The sequence below is a fragment of the Larimichthys crocea genome, chromosome XXII (assembly GCF_000972845.2).
Source record: "Larimichthys crocea isolate SSNF chromosome XXII, L_crocea_2.0, whole genome shotgun sequence".
Classification (NCBI taxonomy): Eukaryota; Metazoa; Chordata; class Actinopteri; family Sciaenidae; genus Larimichthys; species Larimichthys crocea.
This window is the reverse complement of record NC_040032.1, coordinates 7,298,925-7,321,268: the sequence shown is the minus strand read 5'-3', so window position 1 is coordinate 7,321,268 and position 22,344 is coordinate 7,298,925. Positions and strand designations below refer to the sequence as shown.

The 22,344-nt window shown below is 42.0% G+C and overlaps 1 protein-coding gene across 1 annotated transcript in view; it reads right to left on the bottom strand.

Annotated features, from left to right (window-relative positions):
• dchs1b (dachsous cadherin-related 1b) overlaps positions 1-22,344 on the bottom strand; it is an 82,495-nt gene that overhangs the window by 19,786 nt on the left and 40,365 nt on the right. Inside the window, exon 5 of the mRNA XM_019270434.2 lies at positions 419-607. Within this exon, the coding sequence (XP_019125979.2) occupies positions 419-607 (189 nt within the window). The remainder of the gene's footprint in view (positions 1-418; positions 608-22,344) is intronic.

Here is a 22,344-nt window from a genome sequence, read left to right as displayed (position 1 = left end):
GGACGCTGTCTTCTTCAAACATGTCTCTTTGATCAGATTTACTTGAGTGCAGCTGTACACATCTTTAATTTGACTTGAGCTTGAACTTTTGATCAGAAGGAGCATTACACACTCAGCGAGCAATGTGTTTGGTCACGGATCAACAAAGGAATAGTGCTTTACATTAGCCTCGTTTGAGGTTTTAGTCTCATTCAGAAGTCTATTTCAGTTTTCACTTGACTGTGCAAAAGATGCAAAGGTTAAATGAAGGACATACACTTATTTGCTTTCTTGCTTAGAGTTGGATGAGAAGATACCGCCTGCAGCCAGTTAGCTTAGCACAAAGACTGGAAACAGGTGGTTTTATATTGCGAATTTTTTGGTGGTTTGCAAAGATTACAACTACTATTTCCCAGAGTTAAGGTAATAGTTCTCTTACTCCATCCGTTGCAGTGACGGTCAAGTCAAACTTTTCCAATCCTTCATCCCGGTCGAGAGACGTGCGGGTGCAAATCTGGCCAGACTCCTTGTCTATGGTGAAGTGGGTTGGTACTGCACTTCCAGTCCCAGGACCCAGGGTGTAGGATATGGCGCCAAAAGAACCACGATCCTCATCTGTGGCAGACACCTGGGGGAAAAAAAAAGATATGAGGTAAGACATTGACGGTCCACCGGTGCCAAACTGCCCGTGAGACATAAGGATTTCAGAAAGCATCGCAAGAACACACCCAGTAGGTCCAGGTCTGCGTGAAAGAAAACCTACATGTGTCATAATTATTATATACGAGCTAAGGGTCTTTCTGTTATCACAATAATGTCTCATAATACAGTCATCTCACAGGCCCATACATCTGCACTTGTCCAAATATCACACACCATAGCACTACTTGTTATGATTTCCAGGGTACTATAAAAGCCGAGCATCTGTGAGAGCAATTCACTTTTGTAGATCACAGATACAGGGTATGTAAAAAAGAAGAAAAAAAAAATGGATGGATCGCCTCCATGGTGTCTTTGAGTAACTGGCAAAGTGACAGGTGGTGCGGTGTTACCATGGAGACAGAGGGAATGTAACCGTTAGTAAAATAGAGCAGAGAGGAGAGAGTTTTTGACAGATGTTGTGAGTTTGCTTCAGGGGTCAACAGAGGCTTTAAAGAATGTTGGGAGGTCAAGTGACACAAACTGGTTTTCAACTGGCTTTTAAATAAGATGCCGACCGACTGAATGGGAGAGCCACTTAAAAACAGACACTTCAGACATGAACCCTTCCTCCATATTTCTCCTACAATGGCCTTCAAACTGTTTACATGAAGACTCGCAGCAGACAGAGGTCCTGACCCAAACCTTGACCTCATTTGTCCCATCTGCCTAACATCCTTCGTTCTACTCCACACGCTCACAGATGAACAGTGTATGGTCCGACTAAATCTATTAAAACATTTAAAAATCCCATAATACAACAAAGATTTCCTTGCAAAACACAAAAGGGAAATGTCCTTTGTGCTGAAGGCTCCTGCGTCTGACTGAAGTTTTACACTGGTCCATAACATTGTTTGGTGGCGTTTATGGTGCTTGTTAAAAGTAGCATTCTCCCTCTGATCTCAAGGCCTTGAAGGCGAGCCAAGATCCATGAGGCCTCATGACATCACTCCCCCTCAGTCATACAGTCTCCTTTCATAATGCAACAGGCAGATATCCGAAACGTTTATAGTACTGTCAATTTGTTTTTGTATGAGTACTGTTTACATTTTATCTGACGGAAAAGAGAGATATACTGCTATGTCCAACTGAAACAATGATAAATTAGCCACAGAAGATTATACATGGAGTACAACATTATGTCAGTGATAATGAGAGTTAAATCTAAAATCCAAGAATAGGAGCATTACTCAGATATTCCACTCTCACTCAGGACTACATATTCTCCAAACCTAATTTTGTCTTGTCTTTTTTTAACGGTGGCTCTAGTATTCTATTCTAGTAATATCTTAACAGGGCTGCTTTCTATAGATTCACTTCCACTGCTTTGCATTTCATTCAACCTAATCCACCTCTCAAAAATGGGTTAGAATAAATGACGGTATAAAGAATGGATAAAGCATGAGTCACCCGCAGGTTTCCGAAGTGCTGTTATGACGCTGAAAATATGTGGCACTGGCTGCCGCCATGTTGGCTGTGTTGCTTCTTCTGCCTCCCGACTGATTTAAATATAAGATGTGGATCATTGGTGGATGGTGAATGGTGCCTGGGTGTTCTAATAAGCCATCTGTAATGGCACCCACTTGTCAGTCAAAGCTGCCACACTCCTAATTCTGCATCACTTTAACCCTAATATCATTTGAATAGGGGAGTTGTATATAAATTCACCCTCAGTACAGTTGTCATGAACGGGGAAATTAGCTATAGAGACCAAAACTGTTTTTTGTACCAGACTGTAAATATGTGCTGTGAAGTTGGACATTTTAACATGGGGACTTAGGAAGACTGGAATGTTCTGGAGCCAGCCTCAAGTGGCTGCTTGAGGTATTACAGTTTTTACCACTTCTGCATTGGCTTCATCTTTAAAAATCTGTTCTTGATGCTTAATGATGTCATCATACATCTAAATCCTACATCTAAACTCGCTCTGTCCCTGAACCCCACAGAGCACGGGACCACCACAGCAGACATCCTGCAATGACCTTCCTTCCGTCCCACCCACACATGTCTTCATCATTACGCTTACCTACTGGCTGTAGACAGACAGACAAACATTACCACCTCAACCCATACCGTTGCTCCTATTTGATATTAAAACATGGAAATATTAGAACCGCTCCTCCTGGGTTTCAATCATAATTTTACCGTGGCTAGACAGTTGCGGTTTTTGAGGGCTCATACAAAACCTCTTTCTTTCCTCTTTTGGTCAGTGTTTACAGCTGAGAGAGCTTAGATCATTGCTGCGACTTCCTAGAGAGAACAGTGTTGAGTCTAACACTATCTTTGGGATCTAGACTCACGTCTGGCTGTTCCTAATATCTTTCTGTCTGTTGATGATGGATTAGCCACCTGTGGTGACAGGAACTGGATGAATATGACACACACATACATTTACATATATGATATGACCCCATATTTTTGAGTTAATCTAATTAAAGAGGCTTAAACCCCTATGACCGCCCACCTGGTCATAGGGTGACTTCATCGTCTCCTATATCTTTACCCTAAAAAGTCTGTAGATCACAATAAATGTGAGGAAATGTGTGCTCTACCGGATCTACAGGATAAGGCAGCAAAGGAGACATGACCTGTGCTTGTTAGGTTGATATGAAACACAGTTCACATAACTGCACTTGGAAATTGTTTTTGAATGGAGGCCTGAACTTGGAAAAGGCTTGCATAGACGCTGGGAACAAGAAGAGGAGCAGGACATTGATTCTCCACACACTCTAAAATTTAAAAACCCTCCTCAGTATGGTATGGATTCTTCATGCTGGAGAAAAGATGCCAAACACAAGGTTGTATGAAGACAATGGGTGTGCAACTGTACTTTCAGGGAAACCTTGGGAGCTATAAAATGAAAAATGTAATGATTTGAGATTTTCTACCGCAACATACTAAATACAGTACAGCGGTCATGTGGTTCCAGACTTGCCGAAGTAGAACAGAGAAAAATATGCAGAGGGACAAACCAGAGATGGAGCCTCCAAGACTGGAATACATGACAGGGTTGTCAAAGCGCAACAGTTTGAAATGTGCAACAGAAGAAAATCATATCAACCCGCAGGAGCTTGTAAGGATCAACTCTGCCATTGTAAGATTTCCCTTCTGTCAATCCACCTGACAGCACAGCACCCACGTTCAGTTGACACTGTACAGGGCCAGAAGGTTGGATAAAACTGAACATTCAATACCAAAAACTCAGTTTGTCGCTGTATCCTCCATTCACAGCATTATCTCCACTCAGAAAAGTGGAGTTTTAAAGCCAATAAGATAATCTAGTAAACACACATGCTCAGCATGTCTTCTTAAATCAAGAGATCTGGTAGGCTAGACAAGGGTGTTTGCCAGGGATGAATTCCTCCCACACTGGAGTCTGCTCTCTGATCCATGACAAGCCAGCCAGCCAGCCAGCAAGCCTCGGCTCTGCACACCTATTCCTCATCATACTCCCTGGAGGTATCCCACCATGATAAACATACAACTACATAGCAACACATACACAGACAGCAGCCCATACCTTTCAACATCTAAATCTCTCTTGGTCTTGAATATATGCTTGCGTAGTGCTGTTCTTGTAATATTTGTGGTTAGAACGCTGTATGGATCGACCACATTCACACAGGTTTTTGGACATGAGTCAATGTCACGGTGGTCTAGTTGTTAGAAGGAATGTGTTGCAACTCAAAGGTCAATAGATTAGTCCCTGTGATTTGGTAATGGTCTAAAGCGTCTTGCTGTAGACCATTGGACCACCAACCCTCTCCAGTGCATCAAGTTGTTTTGAATGATGCAAAATTTACAGATATGAGCTGTGTTTGAGGTAAAACAATTGACATCTTATGGTGGTCATTATTATATTAAAGGTCCATGATGGTGGTTTTGCAAGTTGATTTTTATTATTGGCATGAACCGAAACTAATGGCAGCCTGGAAGGTGGTGAATGCCTGGAGTGTGGTTCACTTTGGAAAATGGTCTGCAGTGCAGTAATGTTAAGTATACACAATTTGTAGTTAATGAGCATAAATGTGCAAAACAACCAATGTGGTTCTTTTCTGCTGGAGCCCTGATATCCCACCTGATGGGATTACGAAATGCAAAACATCTGATTTTAGGAACAAAAATCAAAGGGTAGACAGTAATTAAATAAAAAACACCAAAAATTCAAAAAGTAATATTCATTCCAGTACAATAAGAGTTCATATCCATCTTGGTTTATTGTGGCTCATCAGGTTCAGTGCTTAACTTTTTGTGATCTATTGGCAGAAATGGGATATAACAATGTTTTGAGTAATATATATTCACCTTAAAAAGTGAATTGTTCATTTTTTTTTTTTTTTATGTTAGGCATTCATATCTACATATGGAGCGGGTCCACGGAGTCCGCCATCTTGCGTTGCCAAGTTTGTTACAGCAGCCCAGAATGGAAGTGGTAGGCAGGGGATGGTTGAGTTCATTGCAATCTGCAATCTCACCACTAGATGCCACAAAATTTTACACACTGGACCTTTAAATAAAAGAAATCTTTTGGATGTGGGCAATGTGGGCAAATTTGTACACTAATGCCACTACTGTCTGTTGTCAAGAACAACACTCAGATGACAGAAACATGGCTCAAACATGTCTGTCTTGCATTTAGATGATAACTGACCTGCAGAATAGGCTTTAAAACTTGATAATCACCTTTAATACGCATTAAATACATACCTGCTGTGTAGTTTCCTTTTTGACTTTGAGATATGAACTGGCCACTCATAGCATCTATCAGTGGAAAAATCATCAAATGCGCTGCTTCAGTTAAGCATCTGCCAGCCATCTGAACTTGTAATACATGAAACATAAATTCATCCAGCATGCGTTCAGTTTAAGATTTTCATACAGTACTTTGATTTACCTATCGCATAGTGCATTGACTGACTACTATATATATCTGCTATAAGACACACAGGCTCACAGAGCACGTCAGCCTGGTAAGGACTATGTGAAAAACAGTCAGGACGAGCGTGCAGAGTATCGGATTCAGCCAGGACTCAGGCCTGGAGCTTTTTGTCCATAGAGGGCCATTCATCCCTGGCTGGGACAGCAGAGGAGCGATCACTCACTGGAGCATTAGTAAAGATCCAGATCTCATCATTCATTTGCCTCAGTCTTGGTCACCACCACTCTCTCTTTCTGACTCTTTGTCTCCCTAACTTTTCCACTTAGCCTTTCTCTATGGCATGCTCCCACTGTCACTCTCGTTCTCCTTCTGCAGATACATGGGTGGATGGCTCTCCAAGGGTCCACTTAGATTGCAGACACACAGCTAACCATTTCCTATCTGCAACTCGAGGCTCACACACATCACCCAGAGTCATCTGTCAGAGGTATTTAATGTTGCAGAGAAGGAGAGGTCTCCTGTCGGAGGATGTGGTGCAGATAAACAGGTAATGTCCGCCAGGGGGGTAAACATCTGCCCCAAAACCTCATGATTGGCAGGTATGACATCAGCACAGGCTCCAGGCTTTATTCACTTTTACTTCTACACTGCATTTATTTGGTTTGTTGTTGTTCAAGCTTTCCCTCTCTGTCCTTCTTTTGTTCATTATATTCATGGCTTTCTCCTTTTTGCTGTACTGCACCTCCTCTATCCTCTCCTTTGCTCTCCTCTATTCTCGTCTTCTCCAGATGTGGGCGCTGATCCAGGTGGATCCTGCTGTTCCCTGCAGTTTGTCTCTGTAAAACATCAGTTAGTGTCAGAGTGAGTCTGCGCACGACTCCACGGACACAGCTGCAGTTGTGCTGTGGCTCTGGACTTTTATAGCTTCTCATGAAAGCGAGAGAGAGAGAGAGATTCTATAGATTTCCATGGTAAAACCTGTAAAACTCAAAGAGTTGTCCCAATCTAATCTACTCTTCCTGGTGTTTATAAAGGAGTCATCATCTCTGAGGTGGAACAGGCCAAGAAGAAACTTAATATTAGTGCAATTGTTATCCGGCCATATGCAGAAGGATAATTCTGGTTTATTACAGCTTGGAGCTTACTTAAGTAGTTTTGGCCATCATTTCAGTCGTTCTGTGATGAGACATTTCCTTTTTTTAATCTTTAGATTGTTTTTTTGGAGTTGCCTGTTTGGAAAATTTAGTAGTTTGTTTAAAACCTGGCTGATTGTTTACCATGACTGCTCATGTTTCGTTCCTCATCTGTCTTATTTTCAAGCATGTCACTGCCTTTCTCAGAAATCACCTCGAGGAGCACAATCTTACATAACTAATGTCAGAAACTCTGAAAATGAGAGTCAAGCTGTAATAAACTTGAATTATCCTTCAAAGCGAGCAGCTATGACCATAAAAGAGCATGATAGACCTGGAGCTTGTGAACTGAATGCATCATTGTTGGATAATTGCACACAAGCTGAAGTTATTTACAACAACCTGAAATAGGACTCTGCATTTAAAGGGAACGACTGTGTCGGAGTGTCGGAGAGAGCAAAAAACATTCATTTAACTTCATTGCTCCTTTTTTCCACTGACACATTCCTTTGCTCTCCAGTGAGCTGCAATCCTCATATTAGGCATTAGGCACAAGTCTCCAAATCAATTTCTGCCTCTCTGCTGCCAATGAGTTGAGGCACTATGGGTATAATTAAGATATATGACAGGGAAGGCAGGGGAAGGTGGGAGAGGAGGAGGAAATAGTTTGGCGAAAGAACAAAAGGCAGGGCTAATGATAACATGAGACCTTGAAATGGGAACGAGGAGGGACTGAGGCTTCATCTCGATTCTCGTTCAATCTCCATTCCTCCCTTGACCTCCCCTTTTCTTTTTTTATCGCCCCCCCCTTTTTTCTGTCCTCTCCCTCACTCGTTCTTTCAGCACCCTATTACGGCAAGTGCTTGTTGTCTTTCATGTAGAGTTCACGGCTGGAAATGATTAGGAACATCAGACCACTGAAGGGAAGAGAAGGGGAGGGAGGTGAAAGAGACGGGCCGAGAGAGATTGACTTCTATATTTGGAAGAAAGAATGCTAATATTATTAATGAACGTAATAAGGAATGATGGCCACTAAGAAACCTCTCTGCCTCTTACTTTCTCTGTCTCTTATGGATGTGCATACTCATACAAGCACAAACACACAGCAGGACTCATTTGTAGATGTTCCACACTCGAAGCTAAACAGTAAACTATACCATAGAGTTACAGCTTTAGCCGCAGGGTTTAACATGTGGTGTGTGTTAGGAAGTTTATCTTTGGGCTGCATCACATGTTAAAGGACACAGAAGCCGTTGTTCAGGCATTTTCACAAGTCTGTTGCTGAGTCGAATTGTCTCACGTTTGTGTCTAATGTTTTTTTTTTTTTTTGTGAGTCTATTTACCATTACATGCACTCAGAAAAATGCTTTACCTTTAAATGTGTAACAATAGTGATCTGCAATCCGACACCATTAGATCTATAAAGGAGGAACAAGCTGTCATCTCGATTCTGCACACAGGTAGGGCAAGAAAGGAGACGAGTGGACTGTGAATGGAGGTTAAAAGTGAGGTCGGAGGGAGATAAAAAGCTAGTCACAGGGATGGACAGAGGGATAGAGGAATACAATGAGGGATGACATCACCTCACTGGAGACTCTGAAGACTGATAAGAGACGCATGGGATTTGGATGGTAGTGATCCTATCTTGCGCAAAGCCCCGCAATGTGGCAACTCTTAACCCGGCTGTGCAACGCCAGTCTACTGCATGTCTGTGCGTCAGTGCCGCCCTCTCTTTTCAAACTGAATCCTCTGGGTCCTGACTGACAGCTGGCCTAATCAGAGCAGAAATCAGCCCTATTTTTTACTTACTGTTAAATATTTATAGCCGTTTAAACCCTGTCTGTGTCCAAGGTCTCAGCGAGACTCGTTCTGCAGCAGCTGCCAGCAACAGATCTGCATATCTGTGAAATACCAGGGCTTTTATTGTCGCTATCCACTAACAGGGAAGCTAATGAGGTGCTTGAGGTCAGGTGTCAAAGCTGTAGGGTGAACGTGCACACTCACAACCCACAGAGATGGATATAAATTGTCGCTATATATTCACAGTTGCGGTCATTAAGATGATCTTACGGTTGCAAATGCTAGAAGCGATATGGTGCCCAATTTTAAAGACTCTTCAACATCAGCTAAGAGGCAGGGTTGTTTTGTTTTTTTATAAAGCATAATTGGGGAAATCAGCATTGTGCCCTTGTAAATGATCCTTGGTCAGCAATCAAATTCAGACATTTGGGAGCTTAATGAGGCTCAACGCTGTTACATTGTTGAGCAGTGCAACTGTTCTGTTTTATGCATTGTGAAAGTATCAAAACACAAAAGCGAAGCTGCTAAAACAGGGAGAAGAAAACTCTCCGAGGCCATCATCTTTGATTTACAGTGAGGTCTGTCAGTGAGTGATGATTGTTTCTTATTGTCCTCCAGTTGTAATTTTGCTCCAGAGATGAAGAGAAAACAGTAATTAAGGAGCGAGAGAGCACAAAGACGGACTGGAATTGGACCTCAGACAGGGGGACCGCTGTCTGAGCCTGTCTGAGCTGTTGGGTTTTTGGATGAACGAGAGGATGAATGATGGAGAGATAGCGACCCACGGTTGCCTTGGGGACACCACTCTGGGTTATTTCAAATCCTCTAGCTAGATAAAACAGCAGTATGTGTTTAGGAGGATGCATCTGTGTTTCTGCTGCTGCGTTTTGTCCCAGGATGGGAGCAGACATGTGTGTGTGTATATATAAATTTGGGGCATTTTAGTGGTTTATCCAATACAAACATGACAAAGAGGACGAGAGAAAGAGAGAGAGAGAGTGGAGTCTGTTTTGTTTTTTTTTTTCCTTCGCTGGGACACCACAGGATTTTATTTTCTCTTTGACGGGTTTGTGACTCTGTTCAGAGCATCTCATTGGGAGTGGGTGCTTGGAATTTGAGGGTTAGCATCTTGTTGACGGTTATTGTTTCTAATTTGTATTTTACGTTCAAAGCATGTCTGCAGGGAGAGGAATTTTCATGCAGACACAAGAGTAAACTCATCGACTCTGTCAGACATTTTTCTGTTTGTATCCTTTGCAAATTGGCAAACGTTGTGTTATGACACCCGATTCATATGTGTGCGTGTTGTGTGCACTGTGGTCAGACACAGTGAGTGGTTCTGATTATAAGTATTGATTAGTCCATCTGTGTGAGCAAAAAGCACACAAATGAGGAGATCAATAGGTGTGATTCCAACAATCTGTCATAAAGGCAGCTGCTGAAGGAGCGGAAAAAGTCAATGTAACACCTCCAGAGATTTTGTCATCGGCAACATTTCATTGTCTTCTCAAAGTGGGGACAAAGTGTTTGACAAACGTTAGCTCAAGGTTTTGAACTGGTTGTAAATGAAGTGCTGAGAAAACCATCTGTCATAAAATAAACCACCATCAGTGTATTAGTCTGAGATGTTTAGACAGACATGTTTCCAATAGGCAAAAAAAAAAAAACTCCTGCCCTCTCAATAATGTGGTTCAAGTTGATACTCAAATAGAGATGCACACAATGCCTTCTAAACATGCGTGCACAAAGGTTTCAGGCTTATCCATGCTGATTGCACAGCTTCGCTCCACTAAACCAAAATAGTGTCTCTAAGCCTCTGCAGCCCCTCCGCCCATTTAGTCATGCTTCCTGTATACGATCCCCGAGGCCATGGGACAGTTTCATCATGCCCTCGTCAGTCGCCATGTCAACAGTGAGCTCTAACACTAAAGAACATGGAAGTGAACAAATTAACACCAGAATTCTGGTGGTGGAATGTACATTTTTCTAACGGAGACAGCGGTTTAGGCTTAGGGTTAGATATTGAAAAGTGGATCATAATTCAATTTTACCATATATTGGTTTGGTAAGAGTTTTATTTATCGTGATATTTTGAAAATATTACTGGCTGGTAAAGCATCAAAGCAACTTGGGGATTTTTGAATGTAAAACTTGATCGTGGCCACGAGATAAAACATTGTTTTGTTACAGTTTCCTGTGAGATGTACACTTGTTTGAGCAGAGAACACAAACATGATTCATTGGAAAGCCACAAGCGTCTCTCTACCGCTCCCAACCCTTCACCATAGGCTCAAAACATGGCAGATAAAAATGGCTGGCCTCATACAAAAACACAGAGGTGAACTCCAAAAATAATTTGTCACTGCCACAATGATTCCTCGTATCTTACACGCCTACGGCACTGCCGTGGTTAGGGCATTGTCGTAAGTTGCCAGATGGAAGCCCTTAACTCAAAGACTTATTACATTATTGATCTATTACTATCTCTGCCTGGGGGCTAAGAATACAATAAATCTGGCCAAACTTGAGTTAAAGGATTCTACACTGACATGTTTCCAATTCAAACTAAATCACTGCATTATAAAGTAAATCTGATTGAAACCAAGTCTTACTCTGTGGAGCAGTGGGCTCTTTTTTTTTGATCCACAGAGACTTCCAGGCTAGTTGAAGCCTGATTTTCTCCATATAAACATTTATGTTTCAGTGCCATTTTATTTCTCGATCTGTAAACCAACACGCAAGCTATGTGGGAGGTTCACACTAATAAGGCAGAGTGTGTTTATCATTATAAGTAAGCTTGGCTTCATTGGGGAGAGAGAATTGACCACCTTTTTTTCTGCCCTCCAGAAATGTTCACACAAAGAGCCAATACTCTTCTGACTCAGGGATGAGGGTCACTGCAGACTATGTGTGCGTCTGCACATGTGTGATCAAATCAGTGTGAGTCTTAAAGGTCAAAGGTGAAGCAAACTTCCAGCTGCGCCTTTCTTTCCTTGACCCCTAGAGACGAGCGTGTGTGTGCGCGTGTGTGTGTGTGTTATTGTGAAACACTTCCACAGTGACAGTCATGAATGTATCGCTGACAAAATAGGAAGGAGGAACACCTGTTGTCTTTGTACAAAAAGATAAAGTGTGGCCTGTGCGTGATGTGACAGATCAGCACACACACAGCAGATTTAACCGACAGCACGTGTGCATTTTATTTTCCTTGTTGTCTCTGCTGTTTGCACCTGAATTCCGCGTCCACATCTGCAGTTTCTCTCTCCTCTCTCCTTTGTACTGCCCGAGGTCACGCAGTTAGCGACCTGCACCTCAGGGAAGCAACAACAGTAAAAGATGGCAGGAGCGCCTCCTGGGCTGTGAGCTTACATCTGGTGTTGGATTACTCTGACAGTTGTTGACTGCGGAGTGGCACAGCAGCACCAAAACAGAGGGTCAGTGTGTGTGTGTGTGTGTTTGTGCACAGTTTTATACTCTGTCTACACACTTGAAACACTAGAAGTAGAAAATACAGCACTCTTATACTGCCTGTGTATCAAAGCAGTCACATCTTAAGCAAGAATATACACTCTGCTGTACATAGCATGATAAATGTGACTGCTTTAAATAAGGGTGAAACCAGGGTCAGGATAAACAAGTAAACCACTAACAGGCCTGCGTATGACAGCTGCTGTAACAGCTTGCCCTCTCTCTGCTCCACTGCAAAAACAAAAAAAACAAATGACATTTAAGTGAAAACATTTTTTATTATAAGAATGATCTTTGCTTGAAATAAGTGAATTCAGCTGCCAGTGCAGTCATTGATTTGCACTCGATGTCTTAAAATAAGATTTAAAAGCTTAATTTCAGGGATTCTTGTTTGATAATTAAGTCACAGGTCATTTAATGGTCCATAGTGCAGGATCAAATCACTTAAAATAAGATCAGTGTCACTCTTGTTTCTAAAGAAAACGAACTTGTGCAGAATGTTGCTAAACTAAACTGATAATTAAGACAAAGCATTTGACATTTACTTGAATCAAGTCAAACAGCCTCACATGGTCAGAGCTAGCAAATCCAGCAATCAAATCAAGTCAGACCACATTTTAAGTCTTTAACATCTCACGTACTGAGAAGTGTAGGTTTAGCAGTGTGTCTCACATTCACACACACACACATACACACATGTGCACCAGGCAGTAACCTCCGTGGCTGGGAAATGAAGCCAAAAACTGTAATTCCTCAAGCATCCACTTGAGGCTGGCTCCAGATCAGAGTCAACCTCCACTCCCAAGTCCCCATGTTTAAATGTCCAACTTCACAGCAGAAATAAACATGTTTACAGCCTGGTACAAAAAAACAGTTTTAGTCTCTATAGCTGATTTCCCAGTGAATTTATATAGAACTCTTCTGTTCAAATGATATTAAGGCTTAGATTTTAGCATAATTAACAGCGTGGCCACTTTAATTGACAGGTGGGTCATTTGGCCCGCCTCAGGTTCACCGATGATCCACGTTAGGGATGTAAACAGTTAATCGACTATCGGTTAATCGTCGAAAAGAATGTAAAATTAAATTAATTAGGTTAACTGAATCTAGGGCCGTTTTCCACAGGAGTTTTTTTCAGTGAAATGTCATGGTGTCGCCATTGCTTAATCTAGGCCACACTGAACATACCTGAATGTAACGGCACACAAACATGAGGCGGTTAAAACGGAGTGGAGTATGGAGCATTTCAAACTAAGTAATGATGACAAAGACGCTGAGTGTAAACTCTGCGGTGCTACGTTTAAGTTCAGCAGCTCTACGAGTTCACTAAGATAACACCTTCAAAACCTGCAGGCGTGCTGACGCGCTAGCAATTAGCATTAGCCACTAATAATTAAATACATGCTGATTGCTAACATGCTAATGCTAATTGCTAGCGCGTTAGCATGCTCAGCTCACTCGTCACTCAACATTTCTGCGGGAAATTGTTTAACAGAGGCTCTCTAATTTTACTGTCACCTTCCTCAGGGAGGATTGAAGCTGTGTTCAGTACTACATGTTACTGTAAGTTTCCAGGGCTAGTAATCTTACTGTTACCTTTCTCAGAACAAGGGAGATTATAAGTGCTGCTGCTAATGTTTCAGTTTTTCATCTAAGTACTTTACCAGATAATTATATGTAGGCTTAATACTGTGTAGGCTAAGCCCATATTGTATAACTTAAAAAAAAAAAATTATGTTCCTTAATGTTTCACATGCAACAGGTGAGCCAGTGCACATTTTTTTTTTTTATGTATTTCAATTTTCTGTGCAGAATTTATTTTGGTTAAATGCCATATCTGTACCGTATCCCAACTGGTACAATAAAACATTAGTTGAGAAATATAACATGCATTTTTTATTCAGCATATAAGCAATATTTGGCTTTATGTTAAAAGACACCGTGAGAAATGTATGTTCTCAGGAAAAAAGCTGCTTATCAGTTAATCGTTAATCGATGGATAAGGTCAGTCAACTAACGATTAATGAATTATTCGATAATTTCCATCCCTAATCCACGTCTTTGCTGATGTTTAGATTAGCCGGGAGGGGGAAGAGGTAGGACAGCCGACATGGCGACATATTTTGACATCACGCATCATGCATGCTCTGTCCATTCTTTATACAGTCATTGGTACGATTAAAAATCGGTACAAATGTGTGACGACTCGCATCGGTTAACAGAAAAAATTCATCACAATTCTTGGCGAATGCGAGAGAAGTAGGTTATGTTCTTTTTCTTCTTTTTTAAATTAGAAATAGGCTACGTTATCTTAAAAAAAGTCACTGGTTGGTGATTTATTTGTTCAACGTCAGACATCAAATCACGTGACTTGCATCACTACGTAGGTACAGAGCACAGAACGAGGGAAGACATGGCGACGGTATATAAGTTTGAAAGCAGTTTGAAATCACCTGTGTGGCGGCATTTTGGATTCCCTATATACACAAACACAACCGTGAGAAATGCATGAAGCAAAGTAACGTCACGCCACCTGCACATTACACCAGTTAACAGCAGTTTACGTGAGATTGTTTCTAAAGAAAGGAGATATTTGTCATGTATTTTGTTGTTTAAGATGACCATGTAAGTTGCACACAAACTGTAAAGAAAGCACCTAAAAAAATTTTCATACAAATAAAAAGATAATTTTATTTAGTCATAATTTGTCTGTAGCTCATTTTGATTTAAAAAAATCGTGAAAAAATCGTATCGTGAACAAAAAATTGTGAACTGAATCGAGTTGTGAGTTGAGTGTATCATTACATCCCTAGTCATTGGTGTGCACATGTAGCCCCAGGCATATGAAGTATTTAACCCAGATATAATGATTTTCAAATTAAGACCTCATGAATGAAAAAAGGAGATTTAAACCAAAACAGACGTTATTAAACGTGACATATTTAAATGAACCAATTAAGTTTATTGGCAAGTTGCCTGACAACATAAACCAATCTATAGCATGTCATTAAACACAGCATGTTGTCACACTGTGCTTCAAGCAAGGCTATTGCTCTCAGCACAAAAAGCTAATCGGGTAGAACACAGTCACCTTTCGGTTGTTGCGGTAGGATATAACTGTATGTTCTGTATCTCCATATGACATCGTTAATCAAATGATTCTATGTACAATATCAGCATTTTATCAAGGTGTTCTTGCTGCTGAACCTTCAGTATTGTTGCTCCTCTACAGATATTTATGTTCTGAATAAATGCAGCCAGCTGTTCCCGGTGGCCGAAATCTATCACCAGCTAACAGTACAACCAAAACTACAGAGCATTCATGACTTCCTGTTTATGTTACAGTACAGTACGTTACTGTACATGGTCATGGTCTAGTCATGTGCATGATTCTGTTAATATTGGACCTCAGACTGACAATGGGGATAAGTTGATTGTGCAGTTAGGAGTCACAGGCAGCTTTGATAACTGGATTAGCCTCTTATTGACCTGGGCCTGAACCACAGCCAGAGTCAGAGATGGGTCACCCACACTGTGACGGTTGAGAGATACATATAGAGGTTTGTCTGTGTGCGTTAATGTTCATTAACATCAGGGTCGACAACAAGATGAGACCAAACGCAGTTAGCAAATTTAATGTTGAGAAGGTTAAACTACTTGGGTCTCATGCAAGACCCTAACGGTCATGAACTCCAGCTGCTGCACACGGTGTGGGCGGATGATTTAAAGACCAATAGGTACTTTTAAAGCACATAATTTCATTAACCACACACACACACAATCATGCACACTACGCACCCATACTGACACACAATCTGCTGAATGGTCAGCTTGCAGTCAAAGCACTCACATCTTAATGAATTCTATTGATTAACTTTATTCTGCTGAAGGTTCAGGAGCCAAACGTGTCTGCTCTATATACACACACACACACACACACGCGTGTGCCAACAGTATGACTGAGTACTGACTAATTGAGCCATAGCGACATAAAAAACACTCCATGTATATGCGTGGAAGGAGGATATTAGACACTGTGATTACATATTTATACACAGCCTGAGGGGGTGAAAAACTAGCTTATCCTTGTGAAATTAATTTCCTGACTCTGCACATGTGAGGTGAATATGAGGAAGTGGTAAGAAATACTAGTCTTGATTTCGAAAGCACCTGTTAACTCACAGTTTGTGTAGGACCAGAGCCCGCTACCCAGATTTTTGACCAGGCTTAGAAGAATCAGCCAAGTTTATCTCAGTTTAAACTTTCCCGTCTAAAGCTACTTCAGATGCTTCATCTTCATCATCTTTGTTGTTTTCCTTTATTTGGTCCTCATACTTTTCATCTGCTCTCATCACTTTCTTGAAAGAGGATTAAAGTTAATTGTTCCTGTGGGTGTGCAACTTTCTCTCTCATTTGTTTCTCCGCCCCTCTGATTTCAGCGCAAACAAAAGACAGTCATTGTGGACAGTGATTGCTCAGCCAAGCAGCGGGGAACCTATCAGATTAAAGAGAGCACCAGAAAAACCTTCATAAAACCCCCCAAACACACTTTGGTAAACCAGGCTGTCAGTGATGTAGAGCATCCATTAAAGACACATTCATGTGCACACGGCTATAGAGCACATGTGCGCAGCCTTTTCTCCCCGCTATCATCCCATCCTCCACGGCTAGCTCAGCCAACTGGAATTTCCAAGAAAAACAGGTTGGCCAGGCATGATGCAGCCCCGGGGTCAGGGACACAGCCAACTCCTGCAGGGAGCGAATCAGGCAGGGATGAAGAAAAGGGGAACGAAAGAGAGGAAAAAAAACGAAGAGGGAGAAGGGGGTTAGCTTTGCACACCTACAGACGTGTGGAAAGAAGTCTTAAATCAGCTGCACGTCCACACCTCATCAGTCAGCTCGCTGGGAAATGATTTCTCAACACAAAGACCCACTGCACTACAGAGCTGTACAGCACAGTAGTCGCTTCAAACACAAACACTGCAGACATGAACTGGGCAGACATGGCCTGAGCCACAGATTACTCCATTGTCTCCAATAAAAGACTATGAAAGCACACCACAGGTACTCAGAGGAATGTTGAATGGTTAGACAGTTGCTTTATCTGAATGTTGGGAAACTGAAAATCTTAATTGCTCGAACAGAGGCGAAGAAGCGGAGATAAGCTTGGGAGGAAGATTAATTTAAAGCTGAATAGAGAGACTTTAGCTTCAAAGACAGAAATAATGAGACTCTAGTGACGGATTAATTGAGGCGCCTTTTCTGTCTTCATCACGCCATCTTTCCTGCAATCTGTATCTTCACTGTGCTGAATCATTAACACCGCATCCCTTATGTCATTACAGCATAGAGAGAGAAACTGTACTGATGACCTCATCCAGAAAGTTTGATCTAATTTGCATGCTGTCACACTCCTCGAGAAAAAGTTGGAAAGATTTTACAATGTTTCTGGCTCAATCAAGGAAGCGAGGAGACCGGCTGCAGTGCAGATGCTATTTCCTCCATTTCCAATGGAGTCCAACATGTGAGTGGACAGGATGAGCTGCACTCTGCCGTGTAAATCATGATGCACCTGTCATTGCCTTCCCAGAGAGAAAGAAAGATGGAGGTGTAAACAGAAGTCGGGACTGAAAGGGATGAAAGAGAGATTCCACTAATGGGTACGATACAGAGAGATGAGGTGATGATGTGCTAGGGAGAGTGCTGCATACAACAATGTGTCGGGAGGAGTAGGAATTGTTAGGATAAGAAGAAGTGTGCGTGAGGAGAGGTGGATAGCATGGGAGGGAGAGACGGAGCTGAACTAATGTGGTGTTTTGGAGATGTGAAACAGAGGGTTTAGGAAGACAAAGCAGAGGGGATAGACAGAAAGTCAAGGAGAATTAACACGTCGGCCAACAAAGACAATGACAGAATATTATGGTATATATGATTTCAAGAAGTGCGCATGATAAAAAATGGGAATTGTAATTCTGGGATTGTTTTTTAGACTTTGTATGTCTATTTTGGAATAATTTTCAGTCACAAAGGAGGGGAGGACAGGCGATGAAGGTTGAGGGGTTTAGATGGGAGTTAGAGGGGAGATTAGCTTAAAGTCACGGGGTAAACAGACCTCCAACACAGTAAGCCAAGGGGTTCAATGTTGGAGCCGCTGACTAAGATGCACTAAGCCACACGGTAATGGGAAATGATGGGGTCCCAGCTATCACATGGCTGGTCAAACCAAGACTGCCTGGGAAGGGTGAGAGGAGGCGGTAGACTGGGGGGGGGTGGTGGTGTAGATTATTACCCAGATCAAAGCTAGCTTTTAGTGGATTTGGGGGAGGAGGACAGGGGCAGAATATGAGATGAAGGGAGGGCGGAGATCTAAAGATACAGTAAACAGCATTTCAAGGAGGTTGTTTTCAGTCATTAGGCACCTCAGACCCATATTATTAAGTAAAAATGGGCTTACATTTACTACTTTTGCTCCGTAGCTAAACCTTTAATACAGCATGCACCTGCTATGACAGATTTGCATCCTGCTGCCGCCATTTCCCAACCCCCACCTTAATGCACTTCTGCCAAAAACAGCTTCTGCCCACACTTCCTCTCTGTTTGCTTACCCTTTAATATATTTACTTGACCTCTGAGAGGCATCCACATGACAATGTTTTTCTCACCCATCCACCCATCCACCCCACCTCCTCGGCTCAGATAGCAGCACCGTACCTTAGCCAGCAAAGCTCACCATCGCCGGGGTCACATTTAGCTCGGCTCAGCACTTACACAGGACAACGACAGAGAGACAACTGATACAACTGCAAGAGGGAGGGGGGGGGGGATACAATGGCACAGAATAAGAAAGATGGAGATAGAGATGGTGGGACGACAACAACAGAGTGATGGAGATATATACAAACCTTGGGAGGGGAGGGGGGGAGGGAGGGAGAGCAGGGGCAGGGGGGTCCCTGTTAGCTTTAAAGTCTTATTGGTTTTCTCTTTCATTACACACACTGTGTTGACTCTGCACACTGTCAGCCCCCTGTGGATTAGCTACACAGCTTGACACACACACACATACACACACAATCGAGGTCTAACTCATGCATACTAAAACATGCATGATGGATACATGTGAAAGTATGCAGTGTCTATTTTGATGCCATACACAGCAGTGATTTTGCTTATTTTTTCATTTCTAATGGCAATTACGAAGAAAAACTAACACCAGTCTGGACCGGATGGTAGCAAACCCCCAGCACGCACAGATTTGCCATGTGAGAAGGTAAACATCCCTCCTGTGTCTCCTATGAATGAAGCATGACAGGCGAGCGTTTGGACTGGAGGGAAAGACAGCAGCTTCTTGGACGATGTAGAAACAAAATGCCCCTGTAAATTTCTATCTCCAACACATTGCTCCCTGAGGGGCAAGTCAAAACAGGCCTGTCAAACCCAGTTAGCAGGCCACTATAGATGCACAATGGTGCCTTGTGTGTGGGGGCCAACTCAAATGTTCCCCAGGTTGTTGGCCCATCTCTGCACTGACAGGGCCTTTTTCCTTTAAAGCTGCTTCCTTTTTTTAAAGCTCCATTTCTCTCTTATCACTTCCTACTTCTCCTCTTTGAGCCTCTTTGTCGATCCCAGTCATCTCAATCTCATCTTCATGGCCTCCTGCTGTCTTTGCCCCTCGCCTGTCTCATGTCTCTTGACTCTGTTTTATTGACAATTTGTCTCCAGTGGCTTGAAGTCTTCAGGCAACGCGTGCAATATTCTTCACTGAGAGTAAGTCCTGGAAAGCTCGGGTAATTGGCTGTTTAGCTATAATGATTTCTTTTTTCCCATTCCCACTTTTCTCTGTAATTTTATTTGGTAGCAATCCAATTTCTTGAATTTTAATTCTGTCCAACTCTATCTTTGTTCAAGCTTCTGCACTTCAGGTATGTACATTTTTTGATTAGCATTTTCTGTTTTTAGTTTGGGTCACAGTTTACTGTCCGTTACTTCACAGACAGGGTGTGTCACGTTCATTTCTGGATGTTTTTTTGCTACAGTCCACTCTCATTTTGGTTTTGACCGAGGAAAAGAACCCAAAAATATTTCTGGTTGATTTCTGATTTTATTTATTTTAGGGAGCGCTGCATTTCCTCCGCTGTGCATTCACTCAGCGGCGGTGACAGCGCAAGTGCTGTGAGTTTTAAGAATATCGGACAGATAATCTTCGGTGTCATTGTCCTCCCAGAAACACATGCACAACTTGTATGTGTACTTTAATCTTAATAAACATTTAAGCTGTGGCCAGCTCTGAAAGTGGAAATAGGATGGTGATGTGGTTTGTAACTGCACCGCAAGCCAAAATTGACTTCAACTTCTGCTGTTCCAAAAAGAGAAAATGCACACATACAACACACACACACACACACACATTATAAACAATAGATTTCCGTGATGAACAGATGGAAATGTTCAGTTTTGTTCATGATTTTCCACAAAATCTTTGCTTGATTTTGATGTCTTTTTCACAAAATCCCTGTTAGACAAAGATTCTGCAGTCGCTTCAGTATTACAGTTGCTATAGCTGTTAAGCTGCTCATGCTGACAACCACGAAACACCTTTTAATTCACACTAATTTGGTCTTTTACTTCAATTTATATGACAATAAAAAGGTTGTGACATGCCTTCGAACACAATCCAACACTGCTGCAACTGATGCCATTCCTAACATGAAAATGTGTGACATGTGGTCTAGCCTAATGGAAGAAGCGAAGAGCCAAAAAGCAGGAAAAACCCTGTTAAGACTTCATTCCTCTCTCACTTCTATCCCTGCCAGGTCTTTTTTCATCCCCCAGTGTTTTAATCTTTGTTTTTCCTCTTTTGTCTTTGGCTTCCCACTCTTCCTCCTCCCTCATTTTCTCCATACTCCAGTCAGTGCCAGCCTCCGCTCCCTTTGTTCTCCACTAGGTGTGGCCGATGACAGAAGGCTAGGGGGCAGTAAACTCAGGCATTGACTCTGACGCTGCTTCACTGATTCGCTCCTTTGATGCTTTCGCTAATCTCCAACACTCACTATGGCACATACTGGCACAGAGCTACACAAGCTGTGATTGCACGCATGCATACACGGGCCTGTGCACACACAACTGCTGTGAATAAAGGATAAGGATACAAACAGATTCAGGCTGTACTGTATGTACAGTGAGAGCAAGCACAATCAGGAAGGCATACGCCGAGTTCTAATGAGGACACTTTCTGTAGAAAACAATGAAGCAAAATCTGATCTCTCCATCAGCATAATGCATATGGACAACTCATATTAAGGCTTACAACAGCAGATCTCCAGCTGCAATGCGCCTTCCAATAAAGAACTGGCTCCATCAGTAGATACTGTGTTTCCCTCGCTTAGTGTTTCATCCAGAACAGCGAAGTGAGCAGTGTCAGGTTCAGAAAACAAAGAATGAAGAAAGGCTGAGTGGACACACACACACACAGACGCAGTTGATTATCTACTGATGATAATTACTCATCTTCATTGGCTCTAATGGAACATCTCTAAAGATGGCAAGACCGAAACTTTAATCACAGAAGGGTTGACTTCTCTCTTCCTCTCGCACTGACAGTATAGAAATATGCAAATCACAAAGGAGGAATCCAACATTTTAAAAGACTTTCTAACTAATTTATGACTAATATTATCATGCATAATGGAACAACTGCTGCGATACCATGACAACACTGGATTTACTGGAATATGAGGGGAAAAAACTGCCATGGCTGGAAGCAAAATGCATTTTTTTCTGAAAAGAAAATGTGAGCACACTGTGAGTCACTGTTTCACTGCCAATTGACACAAAATGTGTCACCTGATGACATCCTCAATCAAGTCTTCATTCTCCAGGTTGCTCTCTGGCAGACAGGTGGTGTAGATATTGAATACCACAATGACTGCAGCAGCAGAAAATAGATCCCGTTGTTGTGGATTTGACCTTTTAATTATAGTCCAATATGAGTAAGTCAGGACAGCCTTAAGGCTTTTACTTACAAACTTCTAAATTTAATTTAATTCACTGTTATATATATATTTTTGTCATACTGATGTACTGTTTTGGTATCACAACTGTCACTTGACTCTGATGAGCGCATACGCGATGGAGCCAAATGTTTTAAATACAATGAAGTAACTCTACATTTACACAATGCCAAACTTCATGATTGCATACTGAATGACGGGAGCTAAGATCAGCCAGGAAGATTACACACAATCAGTGCATCATGGTAGATGGCAGTAAAAGAAGGATTTCATTAGAAAGCTGGGTCCCCAGGCAGCATGAAATGTACGATAAAGAAGAAAACAGCACAGCAAGAAGTCAAGTACTTGTCATTACCTCTGGTTTCAGTTTGCTTCATAT